The sequence below is a fragment of the Schistocerca cancellata genome, chromosome 3, assembly GCF_023864275.1.
Source record: "Schistocerca cancellata isolate TAMUIC-IGC-003103 chromosome 3, iqSchCanc2.1, whole genome shotgun sequence".
Classification (NCBI taxonomy): Eukaryota; Metazoa; Arthropoda; class Insecta; order Orthoptera; family Acrididae; genus Schistocerca; species Schistocerca cancellata.
The window spans coordinates 509,451,982-509,467,562 of NC_064628.1; the positions used below are offsets into that span (position 1 = coordinate 509,451,982).

At 43.3% G+C, this 15,581-nt stretch overlaps 1 protein-coding gene across 5 annotated transcripts in view; it reads right to left on the reverse strand.

The window, feature by feature from the left end:
- Positions 1 to 891: 891 nt before the first annotated feature.
- LOC126175303 (cuticle protein 16.5-like) overlaps positions 892 to 15,581 on the reverse strand; it is a 147,371-nt gene continuing 132,681 nt past the window's right edge. For 2 of the 5 annotated variants that reach the window (XM_049921987.1, XM_049921999.1), the window contains exon 3: positions 892 to 1,111. In XM_049921987.1, the coding sequence (XP_049777944.1) occupies positions 961 to 1,111 (151 nt within the window). In that variant the 3' untranslated portion in view covers positions 892 to 960. Of the gene's footprint in view, positions 1,207 to 2,833; positions 2,872 to 15,581 lie in introns of those variants that run through there. The other 3 variants (XM_049921976.1, XM_049921975.1, XM_049921977.1) reach the window with 2 other exon arrangements.

The following is a 15,581-nucleotide window of genomic DNA, read 5'->3' on the forward strand; positions in this document are numbered from 1 at the left end:
AGTCGGTTCTATAAATTTTCTCATTCGTGCTTTTCGAAAGGAACGTCGCCTTCCCTCCAGTATTTCCCATCAGAATTCCCGAAGCATCTCCTTAATACTTGCGTGTTTTCCAAACCTACTGGTAACAAATCTAGCAGCCCGCCTCAGAATTGCCTCGGTGTCTTCCTTCAATCCGACCTGGTGTGGACCCCACACACTCGAGCAGTACTCGACAGTGGGTCAAGTTAAAATCCTATGTGCGTTCTTCTTTACAGATGAACCAAAAATTCTCTCAATAAACCGAAGTCGACCATTCGCCTTTCTTACTACAGTCCATACATGCTCATTTCATTTCAAACTGCTTTCAACATTATACCCAGACATTTAATTGACGTTACTGTGTCAAGAAGCACACCTCTAATACCGTATTCGAACATTACAGGTTTGTTTTTCCACTCAGCTGCATTAACTTACATTTTTTCTACATTTACAGCCAGGTGCCATTAAATACACCAACTAGAAATTTTGCCTAAGTCATCCTGTACCCTCCTACAGACTCACAGCGACGACACCTTCCCATACACCGCAGCATCATCAGCAAAGAGGCGCAGATTGCTGTTTAACCTGTCCGCCAGATCATTTATGTTTTTAGAAAATAAGAGTGATTCTATCACATTTCTCTGGGCAATCTTCACGATATGCTTTTCTCTAATAAACACTCGCCGTCGATGACAACGTACTGAGCTCTGTTACCTAGGAAGTCTTCGAGCCACTGACATATCTGAGAAGCTATTCCGTATGCTTGTGCTTTCGTCAGCAGTCGGCGTTGAGACACCAAGTCAAGTAGTACACATAAGAGTGTAACAGTGCAAAAAAGACGGGTGTTGGGTGTGTACAGATTGAAAACGATTATTTTTATCTGTTTTACATCTCGACCTTTATTTATGTACAAATGGCACTAGGCCTACAGTGATCCTTTCCTTAGTGAATCTTAAGGATCGGCGCCGCGGCAGCGTAGGGGAGAGGAGCAGCAATGGCGGGGCCGGCGAGGGCCAGAGGTGCGGCGCGCAGAGCAGGAGCCACGGCCAAGGCGGGGGCAGCGGCGATGGCGGGGGCGGCGTAGGCCACGGGGGCGGCGATGGCGGGGGCGGCGACGGCCGCTGGCGCCACGGCCACGCCTCCCAGGTAGCCGGCCGACACGGCGGCGAACAGCAGGGGCAGGATCACCTGTAAGTAAACGATTTCCTGTCTACAACAACACTTTAATAGAATGTTCACAGGTAGTTAAAACTCATTATCATCAGAAAGTTTGTAAAAAGCATAATGAAAACCCACATAACAAAGTGGAGGGTCATCTCAAACATCCTAAACCATCCGAAGTTCCCGAGTGTTCGACCCATTTTAAGTTTCGAACGATGGTGAGTTGGATCTTATATCGTTTCAGTCCCTTGAGAGGTACTGGAGATGGCCCTTTCCAATAAAGGCAACATCAGCAAAACAGAATTAAAATTTGTCGAGTGTGCATTCTGAGACCGATGTGTTAGGTTCTTGCACTCATTCAGCTATTCTTCTACATTTCCAGCCATCTGAGTGGAGAATTTGCTCCTCGAATGGCTGAAACCACTACTGGGACCAGTAGCTAGAACCGTTCCACGGATGGTAACATCAGCTATCCGATTCCGTGAGACGATAGCTGTCATTGGAAATAACCGTACTTCATCTAATACTGCACAAAACCTCAATCATAAACGATACTTGTAGGTAGCAATTCTTCCTAATTTTCTCCTAGTTCCTTACTAATATCTGTTTTTCTTCTGTTTCATGTTCAGTGAAAGATGTTTTCTCATTCTTCGTATATTCTGTTAGGAAACCAGGTAGATTATCCGTAGGAAAACATGGAACTGTTCTTACAGAAGCACTAACCTAACGAATTCGAAAGTGATAATGCCGGACTTGACTGCTGATCAACAAAATGCGTAATCACACATATTACGACGTATTGGTGGCTAAAAGCATCCAAAGGTTTTTTTGGTACAATCAGAAAGCACACTGCACAAATGAATTAAGGGTGAGTAAAGATATAAGATTGACATTTAAGATGTCCGTTCTAACAAAAAACATATTATTTGATCCAACTTCTGTTGGAACCAATAATCCCTAACGTCATTTAAAGTCTGCTTCTTTAGAGATGAGCTACTGGAGCCCATAACATCGATCACCTTACCACTCCATAAGGCTCTTCTAAAGCAGTTGTAATTTAATATGGGATTGTAACGCATTGTTCGCTAAGCAGAAACTTTAGACTGAGAGCTCTTGGTGCCTCCCACCTTAAGACCGATGAAAGGATTTTAAATCATATTGATTTGAAGCGGTTAATGTCTACCTTAACTTATTTCAATAGCTACAGGCATTATACATTTAAATTGTTTATTTTTATTTTTAGACTACCGGTTTTGATCTTCTAAGCGGTAATCTCCGTATCTTACACTCCTTGCTAACCGTAGGAACCGTTGGCATAGAACAGGCCCACCTGTGCTAGCGTGTTTTCCACGCCTGCACAGATGGACCTGCTCCACGTCAGTAGCTCCTACGGTCATCACGTGATGTAAGATCTGAAAATGATGTCTTAGATGATCGAAACCGGTACTCTAAAAATAAAAATAATCAATTTAAAAGCGATCACGACTTTATGTATTGGAATAAGTTATCATATTACAGAGGTTGCTGTTTCTCCAAGAAAAACGTTCCGAAAATTTTAACTTCTGTCGAATGACAGAAGTAAGCGGCTAAGAGAGACACGTCAGAAAAGTGAGGAGTACTACAGGAACAGGATAAGAACTGTAGTCCAGCTCACCAGCTTGTACATGTTGGAGGTGTGTTGTGCCGGCGGTGCAGACTGGCGCCGAGTTCGCTGTCCCGGGTTTATATACCTGCCAGCGGCTCACGCGCCACGCCCGCCGACCCTCGCGACGGCCTCCACCTGCCAGCGGCCGCTCTGCTTATCCGCTGGCACCCACTGACCACTGGGCTCTCCTCCCGTGTGCTGTCATCCTTGCAAATGTGCTCACGGGCAACCACACTAGCCTGGGACGAGAATTACAAACTTCGTCCTACACTGCTGTCTTACACGGAAAGAAAGCTACTTCGTGCTGGACATTTGAGTAATTTTCTCAGATTCATCATAGGCATGTGCGCTTTCATCATGGGCGTCAGAAATAAGTAATGTGGTCTTTCCCGGATGATATGCTATTCCCCAGCATAAAAGACCTTGTTATAATTGATGCCACTTAGCTTGTATTATTACACGTAAATGAGCTTCTAACCTGGATTTCCGAAACTGCCGAACTATAACGTATTTAGCACTGTAAAAGCACTTATTTCTACACTGACGGAAAAAACACCGCTACACCAAAAAGTAACTAATGTAGATTAATGAAATTTCGTGAATACATTTGTCTAGGTAACATATTCAAGCGATTAACATTGCAAGCTCACAGGTTGAATGTAAGCGCAAAATAGGCCATTGAAGAAGTGAAATGTTGGTACATTAATAATCGGTGTAACCCCCAGAATGTTGAATACAAGCAGGCATTGTATTGTACAGGTGCCAGATGTCAGTTTGTGAGATGGAGTTCTTTGCCTGTTGCACTTTGTCGGTCAATACACGGACCGTTAACTCTGGGTTTGGATGATGTTGTCGTCAGATGATGTCCCATATGTGTGCGATTAGACGTAGATGTGCTGATCGAGCAGGCCAAGACAATACGTCGACATTCTGTAGAGCAAGTTATGTTACAACAGCGATATGTCGGCGAGTGTTATCCTGTTGGAAAACGCCTCCTGGGATGCTGTTCATGAATGGCAGCACAACAGATCGAATCACCAGACTGACGTACAGATTTGCAATCAGGATGCGTGGGATAACAACGAGAGTGCTCCTGCTGTCATACGAAATCGAACCAAAGATCATAATTGTAGGTGCAGGTCCAGTGTTTCTCGCACTCAGACAGGTCGGTTGCAGGACCTCAACTGGTTTCCGTCTAATCAATACACGACCATCACTGGCACCGACACAGAACCAGCTTTCATCAGGAAACAGACCTCCACCCTGTCCTTCAATGAGCTCTCACTAGAAGGCAAAGGGCACTCCGTCTTCAGGCCACGAGTGGCCCACCGGGAGGATGCGGATGGGAGGGGCGTGTGGTCAGCACACAGCTCTCCCGGTCGTTATGATTGTTTTGTTTGACCGGAGCCGCTACTATTCGGTCGAGTAGCTCCTCAGTTGGCATCACGAGGCTGAGTGCACCCCGAAAAATGGCAACAGTGCATGGTGGCTGGATGGTCACCCATCCAAGAGCCGGCCACGCCCGACAGCGCTTAACTTCAGTGATCTCACGGGAACCGGTGTATCCACTGCGGCAGGGCCGTTGCCAGCTCTCACTAGGCACCACTGAAATTGCTAATGGCGTGGAATGCACGCTACAGGGCGTCCGTCTCAGGTCTGTCCTTGAAGTAGCCGATTTGTAACAGTTCGTCGTGTCACTGATTTGCATCCTGATAGTGGTGCTACTAGCGCCATTCTTATACGACTGGAGCGAAATTTAACTAATCGTTATGTTTCAGATGTAGAAATAGAACTACTAACTTTCGTTTATCTCGCACTAATCCTTCTTGGTGTTGCGACGTTTTTCCATCAGCGTATTTTCTGCATGTCTCTTTCAGCTTTCTCTTCTGTGTGAAGGACTAACCGTCCTCCAGAAAGGTCTCTTTTCGAAGTAAGTTTTCTTGGTCTGCCTCTATAAATTTTGCCATTTTCTTTAAAATTATGATCATGTTCTATCAAGTGCGGATGTAGACTCCAGTTAATGGTATAACATTCTTTTCTAGAGAGGAAAATTCTTCGTCTTCTTCTAATTATTACGTCTTCCTCATATTTGATTTTTAATAAGTCACTATTTTTCTTTCATTGCTTTGTTCTTATATTGTTTTCTCCTAAGTCCACAATTTGTGCTCTATAGACTGTGAATACAATTGAACAATTGGAAGTCATACTTCTGCCAGAAGGGGTAAGTCGTTGGCGAACGTTCACATCTGTATGTGACCCTCTTCTACCCTTACTCGTGTTCTGAAATTTTTATTTGTTGACTTCAGTTCTTTAGGTGGAGATTCGCGGTAAAGGGTAGGACTATCATCCTAAGACATTCAGATCTGACTGTCCTCTTTTGCCTCCTGCTACATTACCAAGACATGGAATGTTGCATCAATCAAGCCGTCAGCAGGGCGGATTTAGCAGAGGCAGGTCAAGCAGGCAAGCAATAAATTAGATGATCTCACTATCGACAGCCATTCATTTTACGTGTGCTCTAGCGGTTATGTTAAATATTTCTGGCGCTTTCGATAACTTCTTAACTGCAGCAAGTCACCACAAAATCAATAACTGTTCAGTGCAAAAAATCATAGTTTAAGAAAGAGAAATAATAAAGGAATAAGCAACTCTCAGCAGTGAAACTCTGTTCACTGCCTACAAAGATCCATCAGACAACACCAATCCATAAAAAAACCTACACACAAAATTAAATAAGTAAATAATAATAGAAAAATCTAATTGAACACAGTCCTTCATCTACTCACCCTCTCTCTCTCACGTGCACACATATACACGAACACACACACACACACACACACACACACACACACACACACACACACACACACACTGGGAACACACCTCACAAAGATTCAGAACTCTTTCCAAGAATGTCAGCCATCTTGTTTTCATAATTTGCATATAGTGACAGTGAAGCTTAAATAGTGGAATTTCACAGTGAAGGTGATGGGGAAACCAGAAAAAGTGAGACATATCGCATACAAACACGCACGCACACGCACACACACACACACACACACACACACACACACGCACACACACATACACACATACACACACATACACACACACTAACATTCATTCTTTCACATAGAATAATTAATATTAGGCCCAACCACGACACTCCCATTCTTAAGATTGCAAAGTAAATAATTTTTCTAAAATACTTTCTGTATGGTTGCAGATGACAAAGTTCGAAAGGGAAACACATGTAAGGAAAAAAAAAAAACAGGAAAAGCACAGCTTGTGGTAATAAGCTATATGTACAAAGTTTTGTTTTTAAAGTTTGTAAACAGTTTCTTCAGAACTTGAAATAATAGGTATGGGTGAGTGTTAAAAGACACCTAAGTCACTTTTTCATAGTTTCGCGAAAAACAAACTTATTTTTTCTTGTGTTTTATTAAATAGGCTTTGATAAAATTATATATTAAAATGCATACATAGCCCTACAATTAGGTACATTTTTGACACGAAATCTCTAATAGGGAACCAGAAAAAGTTACTTTATCTTCTTGACTTAGGTACCTTTTGACACTCAATAAAATTTGAAGTATGGTTTTGCTTGAAACAATGCAGGTTTTGTCAAATAATGAGTGATATCTGTTAGCTCATATTGCAAACAAAAATCTTTAATAGCTAATGAATATTATTCCATTACAAAGACTTTTTGTTTTGAACCTTATTCATTGTGGGAAAAGAAACGCTACTGCCCGCTGTACAAGTTGCTCTACAATATGCAGCATAACTTTCTTTAAGTCTTTAATTTCGCAATTTTTGATACGCGTTTTTCCTTGCGGATAAGCTTCTTGACTAGGTAAAGATACACCACTAGTTTTTCGAGGAAAAAGTATTTCAGGCTATGAAAACCACCTAAACTTATGTATTCCAATACCTTTGTGTTCATGAGTACTCACTATAATGATATCTGGAAATACTAAATTGCACTCTTCCATTTCTTGGAAGATGTATGGCTTTCCAACGAGATTAACGGCTCATTGTAATAAGTAGGTCACCGAGCAGAACAGCCAGTGATCATGTCGGTCCTGACTGTTAATTGTTCTGGATGTTTTCTTTCTCAAGCTATAAGCTTGAAGACTGCACCCAAGTGTAGACACGATCACAGTTACTATTGGGTCATTTTATTACGCTGAATTTTTGGTCATGTGGATTGTATGAATATACACCTAAAAGAAAAACACTGTTAAATCATTTTAAAACTTCATGTATTGGTTAGGGCAAGACAAACTCTTGACAAAGTATGGTTCCTATTTTGCCCTGTAAATTATCTGAAGACAGGTAGAACTTGGTAACTGTCTTGGGTAAATTGTTTTAATGATGTTAGACGGGAACGAAGCAGCTTTATCGGGCCCTTTGTGGGCCGGACATTCATGGTAGATCGAGTAGCGGGCTAAATCGGTTTTAGTGTTGAAAAACATTCACTGTGAGTTGACTCAAGCAATAAATTTCCGAAACAAGAATCTACGGTACTCTTGTACTTTGCATATAGTGAAATACAGGGCCTAAGACATTTTAATTTTCTTTATTCTTTATAGTCATTACATTAAGAGCAGATGTGAGTTATTTAGCTCGCCTCACGCACACCATTAAGTCTGCTGTCATGACTCTTTTCGCAGTATCCTGTATGTAAGGACCACATATACGCACCTTTTTTCCTCACAAAAGCAACAGGTATCCATTTGTGGTTTACCATACCTAAGGTTAAAATTTTATAAAAATATGTTTTAAAAAACTCATACTTAGTATTTGTACAGGATATTTTACTTTATACAAATAATTTTTTTTTTTGGCGGACAGTTCACACGACGAATGCGTGATGTTTGTATCAGATGCAAAGTGCGTAATGTACACAGGAAAGGAGCTTATATGTTCATGTATCTTCAAAATTTGCAGTGTTGCCAATGTCTGAGTGTTAAATGGGAAGAGAGTCACTGGCTTAGGTACTTTTTGACACTTATTACAGAAAAAACACTGACTGCAACGCGTAGAAAGAAAGCTCGACAAAAAGTGAGAAGTATGACTTCTTTCAACAATCACCCATTCATATATGTACTAGTAGTAAAGAGCAGTTTCATGTTGTTTAATAGAAAGGAAATAAAAGCCCACTGATGATGCTGAAATTTCAATGAAACTTGTCTGGATAAAGTAAAGAAATGAAGAAAAAATTCTGTTATGGTCAAGGCGGACCCGTAGCAAAAACAAATTTGTTTGTAAGCAAACGCGGACAGAAGAATGTCCAGCCGAAGATGGTCATGGTGATCTTCCTTGTTAGGTCGCCTGGCCAGTTAGGGTGTCCCGAGGCGCGTACAAATAACCAAGAGGTTGTTGCAACATGAGACAAGGAATGTAAGCCATCTCGAAATGCTCTCCAAAGCGGTAAGAATGAGGCCCAGAGTTCTCAGTGCAGCAATGGAGCCCATACTGCAAACGTTACACGACAGCAGTAATGTAGACAGACTGGTCGCATCTGATGACGTGTTTTGATTGTAGACGGTGACGAAGGAAAAGAACCACAGAAGACAATTTTAATGCAGGACACCATGAACTTGGAGGACCGTGCCGATGTGGCAAATTGTCATTATAGCGTCAGAGAAACACACATAATTTGCTGAAATGGAGTCTATCAACAAATCCTAAAATAAAATTAAAGCATGCAACGATTACAAGACGCGTGGTAACAAGGTATATAGGTTTATTCCCTGCTGAACACCATAATTTCGTACATCATACAGGGAATGAAGGCAGGAAAGATATAACGATGTTATATGAAATTGCAAATATCGCAAATAGACAATTCCAATATCCGTCGATATCAATGAGGGCACAACATCTACCTATATTGGTGTCAGTTATGACGTATGGTCCGAGTTTATGGACCTTTATTTACAGCTTCAGCAGTCAGGAGAGTGCAAGGAGAGCTACTGAGGCAACGAGCCACCCGACAGTATGCTGCCGTCCCTGGCAATCAACATACCGTACAGATGGAGAGATAGTAGTGAGGTCGGCAACTTCTGAGGGAAACGTTCTTCAAGCCTGCAAAGGTGCAAGGGACTACGGAAATGTGGATTCCGATTTGTTACTGTGAGTCGTGGAATTGATAGGCGCAGTCTAACTGCTACTGAATATCCATCTTGTTACCAAGGATTTCAGCTGTTGAGCGGGATAACTTCAGGGCCGATCCAGTGACAGAAACGAACTTCAGCAGATTCGAAGCATTAGTTTGAACCAACATAGCGATAATGTAATGACAGCAGTAAAAAGGCAGTATTATAAACGAGTAATACAAATAGTTGGATAATGGGTAGAGCGTTTTGTAGTATTAGTATGTAGCTGCAAGTAATAATTAATACATACACTTCTTTATCATACATAAAGACGTGTATAGTATGGCATGTTTTAGCGATATTTTGTAATTGTGAATGATAAAAAATAAATAAAAATTTAAAAATAGACGCCTGCTTCTTCGACTTGGAAGTTTAAGACGAATCTTTGGATAGATCTTCATCTGGGGCCACTACCATTTCCTTTCCGCATCGAAATGATCTAGTGCTCCGTCTCTAAGATTTCCTTGTTGATACTGTTGTTCCTCTCATAGACATTACTAATGATTCTCCATTGTTCTGCTAAATAATTCAGGCAGTTTACAGTTCTGCAGTGACATCGCCAAAGAAAGTATGTCCATATTATGAACAGTATTTTCCAGGTCAAATCATCGAACTTTGAGGAACGATAGGCCACTCGTAATGACACTGATTTTGTTAAGGAAATATTTAGAACCAGTTTATTACGATTCATGTACATCTCCTATATATAATGGTTTAAGAATGATTAACAACATTTACAGCTACACAAAATTTATATTATGCTAAGGCACATTCGAATAAGCAGAGTATGACAAGATTCAGTTGTATATTGTGGAACGTGTAAGTGATTTGGACAACGATCACAGCTGTGGTGTCAGTGACATACTGCTAACCCCTCCCCCCCTACCCCCACCACCCACACACACACTCTTTTCGCTCGAAAAACGGTGGGTTTTAAAACAGGCAAATGCGTTGATCCTGCGATGTATAAAACGTTTCCAATAGTGTACAGTTAATTGTGTTGATGCATCGACAATATAATATGCTACTTCTCCAACACACACGTACCAAGGTTTGTTGCTCACAACAAGCTGTGCTGTGTTCATCAGACCATAAATATGACTCTTTCGACGATTTAAATCATCGTCACGAATAAAGTAGGCCTCAACTATGGATAAGACGTGCGTGTGGGAGTGTACATTATTACCATTTTTATGAATAAACTACTGCAAAAACTCGATACGATGTGGTGAATGAAGTATTCCTAGTAATTGCAATTACATGTACATCTACACCAGTACCGCGCAAATCACCTGATGGTGTGGAGCGAAGGGTACATCTGCTACCACCACCTGATCCTTCCTACCCTGCTCCACTCGCTAATGATTCGTGGGGAGGATGATTGTCAGTAAGCCTCTGTATTAGCTATAATTTCTCTAAGTTTCTCATCGTAGTCATTCGCTAGATCTATGTGAGAGGAAGTAATATGTTGTCAGATTCTTCCCGGAAAATACGTACCCTCTCGAAATTTCAACAGTAAACCTCTCCGTGATGCTCAACGTCTCCCTTGTAAAGTCTTCCACTGGAGTTTGTAGAGCATGTCTGTAAAGTACTCGCGCCGACTAAATGAACATGTGACGAAGCGCGCAGCTATTCTTCGGATCTTCTCTGCCTCTTCTAGCAGTCCTACCTGTTAAGGGTCCCAGATTGATGAACAATACTCAAGAATTTGTCGAACATGCGCCTTGTAAGCCACTTCCTGCATGGATGAGTTAAATTTAATTAAGATTCTTCCTATGAAACTGTCGGTCGTCTGCTTCTCCTACTATTTGCTTTTTTGTGGCCATTCCACTTAATGTCGCTCTGGATAGTTATTCCTAGGTATTTTATGGTACGTACCGTTTCCAGCACTTTATCATCAATAGTGTAGTTCTACAGAAGTGGGTTTCTTCTCCTGTGTATGCACTATAGTGTTACATTTATCTACCTTCAGGGTCAACCGTCAGTCACTGCACCATTCGTCAATCTTCCCTAAGTCATTTTGCAAGTAGAAACTGTCTTCTGCGGTTGCTGCTTTCTTATAGACAACAATATGACCTGCGAACTGCTTAAAGAGCTTCCGAAACAGTCCTATCACACTTCCTTAGTGTACTTCGAAAATTAGCTTTACATCTGCCGATATTGTTCCGTCAAGAGATACGTGCGGAGTTCTTCCTGCAAGGAAGTCTTGAATCCAGTTACAGCTCTGTCCGATACTCGGTAAACTCGTATTTTCTTCATTAAAGGGCAGTCCGAGGAAGTGTGAAATGCCTTCCTGAGGTCAAGGAAGACGATATTAACAAGAGCGCCATTGTCTACAGCGCTATGGATCCTATAGAAGAACAAAGCGAGTTGAGGTTCGCAACTACTGGAGTTAGTATGCTCTCACAATATTGTCCAAACGGTTACGTCATCTCTGTTGCCCGTATAACCCGCAACAACTCACACTGGCTGTCATGCAATACACACCTGTCACATCAAGTCATCTACAAAATCCGGTGCTCTGACAGCACATATTCGATCACCAACATTCTCAAGGCGACGACTCGATACTTCTGGAAATTATGGATAAAGTGAAGCAAAGATACTGTATTATCAATGTCTCCTGTTGGGGAATCGATCCCATACGCAGATGAGCGTCTCTGCCACTATTTCTAACCGCACTGTAACGCTTAAGTGTTTCGCTCAGTTCAAATAGTTCGTAGCCCTCGTAAGATAGAGGATCTGATATGTAAACAATGACTGGTAGGTCACAGTGAAGTGTTGCAGCCAGCATGACAACTAACAACACGTTGACTATGCTGCGACTCATAACTAGTTCACCTGGCTTATGTGTATAAACGGCGGGAGAAAAAGAGCGTGTTTATGAACAAAATCATGATGCCCTTGTGAAGTATAGAATCCTTCCAGGTTTGTCGTTGAAGTCCTGCACGGAAAGCGGTACTAATTTTTGGAATTACACCCCTGGAAATGGAAAAAAGAACACATTGACACCGGTGTGTCAGACCCACCATACTTGCTCCGGACACTGCGAGAGGGCTGTACAAGCAATGATCACACGCACGGCACAGCGGACACACCAGGAACCGCGGTGTTGGCCGTCGAATGGCGCTAGCTGCGCAGCATTTGTGCACCGCCGCAGTCAGTGTCAGCCAGTTTGCCGTGGCATACGGAGCTCCATCGCAGTCTTTAACACTGGTAGCATGCCGCGACAGCGTGGACGTGAACCGTATGTGCAGTTGACGGACTTTGAGCGAGGGCGTATAGTGGGCATGCGGGAGGCCGGGTGGACGTACCGCCGAATTGCTCAACACGTGGGGCGTGAGGTCTCCACAGTACATCGATGTTGTCGCCAGTGGTCGGCGGAAGGTGCACGTGCCCGTCGACCTGGGACCGGACCGCAGCGACGCACGGATGCACGCCAAGACCGTAGGATCCTACGCAGTGCCGTAGGGGACCGCACCGCCACTTCCCAGCAAATTAGGGACACTGTTGTTCCTGGGGTATTGGCGAGGACCATTCGCAACCGTCTCCATGAAGCTGGGCTACGGTCCCACACACCGTTAGGCCGTCTTCCGCTCACGCCCCAACATCGTGCAGCCCGCCTCCAGTGGTGTCGCGACAGGCGTGAATGGAGGGACGAATGGAGACGTGTCGTCTTCAGCGATGAGAGTCGCTTCTGCCTTGGTGCCAATGATGGTCGTATGCGTGTTTGGCGCCGTGCAGGTGAGCGCAACAATCAGGACTGCATACGACCGAGGCACACAGGGCCAACACCCGGCACCATGGTGTGGGGAGCGATCTCCTACACTGGCCGTACACCACTGGTGATCGTCGAGGGGACACTGAATAGTGCACGGTACATCCAAACCGTCATCGAACCCATCGTTCTACCATTCCTAGACCGGCAAGGGAACTTGCTGTTCCAACAGGACAATGCACGTCCGCATGTATCCCGTGCCACCCAACGTGCTCTAGAAGGTGTAAGTCAACTACCCTGGCCAGCAAGATCTCCGGATCTGTCCCCCATTAAGCATGTTTGGGACTGGATGAAGCGTCGTTTCACACGGTCTGCACGTCCAGCACGAACGCTGGTCCAACTGAGGCGCCAGGTGGAAATGGCATGGCAAGCCGTTCCACAGGACTACATCCAGCATCTCTACGATCGTCTCCATGGGAGAATAGCAGCCTGCATTGCTGCGAAAGGTGGATATTCACTGTACTAGTGCCGACATTGTGCATGCTCTGTTGCCTGTGTCTATGTGCCTGTGGTTCTGTCAGTGTGATCATGTGATGTATCTGACCCCAGGAATGTGTCAATAAAGTTTCCCCTTCCTGGGACAATGAATTCACGGTGTTCTTATTTCAATTTCCAGGAGTGTATTTTAGTATTATCCCTTTATCGTTTGATTTTTATGTCTGCTTGTTGTTGACTGGAAAGGCACAAGTAGCTTCTATAACCTTGTGTCTCAATGCTATTGTCAGCTACGTACATCGTTAAAAGAGCGCTGCTCTCTTCTTGTAAACCACAGGCGTGACGCTGCAGAATCAGTAGCAATGTTGATCACATATTACGTCTTCAGCATTATTGCGCATAGTCTAAAGAGGGAGTTCCCAAATTTTCCTATGACGAAACACTTTGAAAATCCTGATACTTTCATGGAACAAATGGCTTGGTTCAAATGTCTCTGAGCACTATGGGATTCAACTTCTGAGGTCATTAGTCCCCTAGAACTTAGAACTAGTTAAACCTAAGTAACCTAAGGACAGCACACACATCCATGCCTGAGGCAGGAAGCGAACCTGCGACCGTAGCGGTCTCGCGTTTCCAGACTGCAGCGCCTAGAACCGCACGGTCACTTCGGCCGGCCTTCATGGAACACATTGTTCCATTTGAAGGTTGATAAAATTGTAATAAAATGAGTAAAGTATGTTTTATTTAATATTAATGCAATTTAAAATCGCAACTAATGACACAGAGATGTTGTTGTTGTTATGGTCTTCAGTCCTGAGACTGGTTTGAAGCAGCTCTCCATGCTACTCTATCCTGTGCAAGCTTCTCTCAGTACCTACTGCAACCTACATCCTTCTGAATCTGCTTAGTGTATTCATCTCTTGGTCTCCCTCTACGATTTTTACCCTCCAAGCTGCCCTCCATACTAAATTGGTGATCCCTCGATGCCTCAAAACATGCCGGCCGCGGTGGCCGTGCGGTTCTGGCGCTGCAGTCCGGAACCGCGGGACTGCTACGGTCGCAGGTTCGAATCCTGCCTCGGGCATGGGTGTGTGTGATGTCCTTAGGTTAGTCAGGTTTAAGTAGTTCTAAGTTCTAGGGGACTTATGACCTAAGATGTTGAGTCCCATAGTGCTCAGAGCCATTTGAACCATTTGAACCTCAAAACATGTCCTACCAACCGATCCCTCCTTCTAGTCAAGTTGTGTCACAAATTTCTCTTCTCCTCAATTCTATTCAGTACCTTCTCATTACTTATGAGATCTACCCACCTAATCATCAGCATTCTTCTGTAACACCACATTTAGAAAGCTTCTATTCTCTTCTTGTCTAAATTATTTATCGTCCATGTTTCACTTCCATACATGGCTACCCTCCATACAAATACTTTCAGAAACGACTGCCTGACACTTAAATCTATACTCGATGTTAACAAATTTCTCTTCTTCAGAAACACTTTTCTTGCCATTGCCAGTCTAAATTTTATATCCTCTCTAGTTCGCCCATCATCAGTTATTTTGCTCCCCAAATAGCAAAACTCATCTACTACTTTAAGTGTCTCATTGCCTAATCTAATTCCCTCACGGTCGCCCGATTTAATTCGATTACATTCCATTACTCTCGCTTTGGTCTTGTTGATGTCGTCTTATATCCACCTTTCAAGACACCGTCCATTCCGTTCAAAAGCCCTTCCACGTCCTTTCCTGTCTCTGACAGAATTACAATGTCATCGGGAAACCTGAAAGTTTTTATTTCTTCGCCATGGATTTTAATTCCTACTCCCAATTTTTCTATTTTTTTCTTTTACTACTTGCTCAATACACATATTGAATAATATTGGAAACAGCCCTGTCTTACTCCCTTCTGAACCAGTCCTTCTATTTCGTGGCCCTCGACTCCTATAACTGCAGTCTGGTTTCTGTACAGAAAATAGCCTTTTGCTCCCTGTATTTGACCCCTGCTAACTTCAGAATTTGAAAGAGAGTATTCCACTCGAAATTGTGAAAAACTTTCTATAAGTCTGCAAATGCTAGAAACGTCCTACGGGCCCGGGTTCGATTCCCGGCTGGGTCTCTTTTCTCCGCTAAGGGACTGGGTGTTGTGCTGTCTTCATCATAATTTCATCACCACCCGGCGCGCAGGTCGCCCAATGTGGCGTCGAATGTAATGTGAGCTGCACCAAGGCGGCGGGACCTGTCCCGCAAGGGGCCTCCTGGCCAATGACGCAAAACGCTCATTTCTATTTCAATATTGCGTACAAGTTCACCACACCGTAGTTATAAGCTATCAGTTCAGAAAGAAATTTCTCTCGACGACGTCCTCGTATAGAACATTCTGTGTA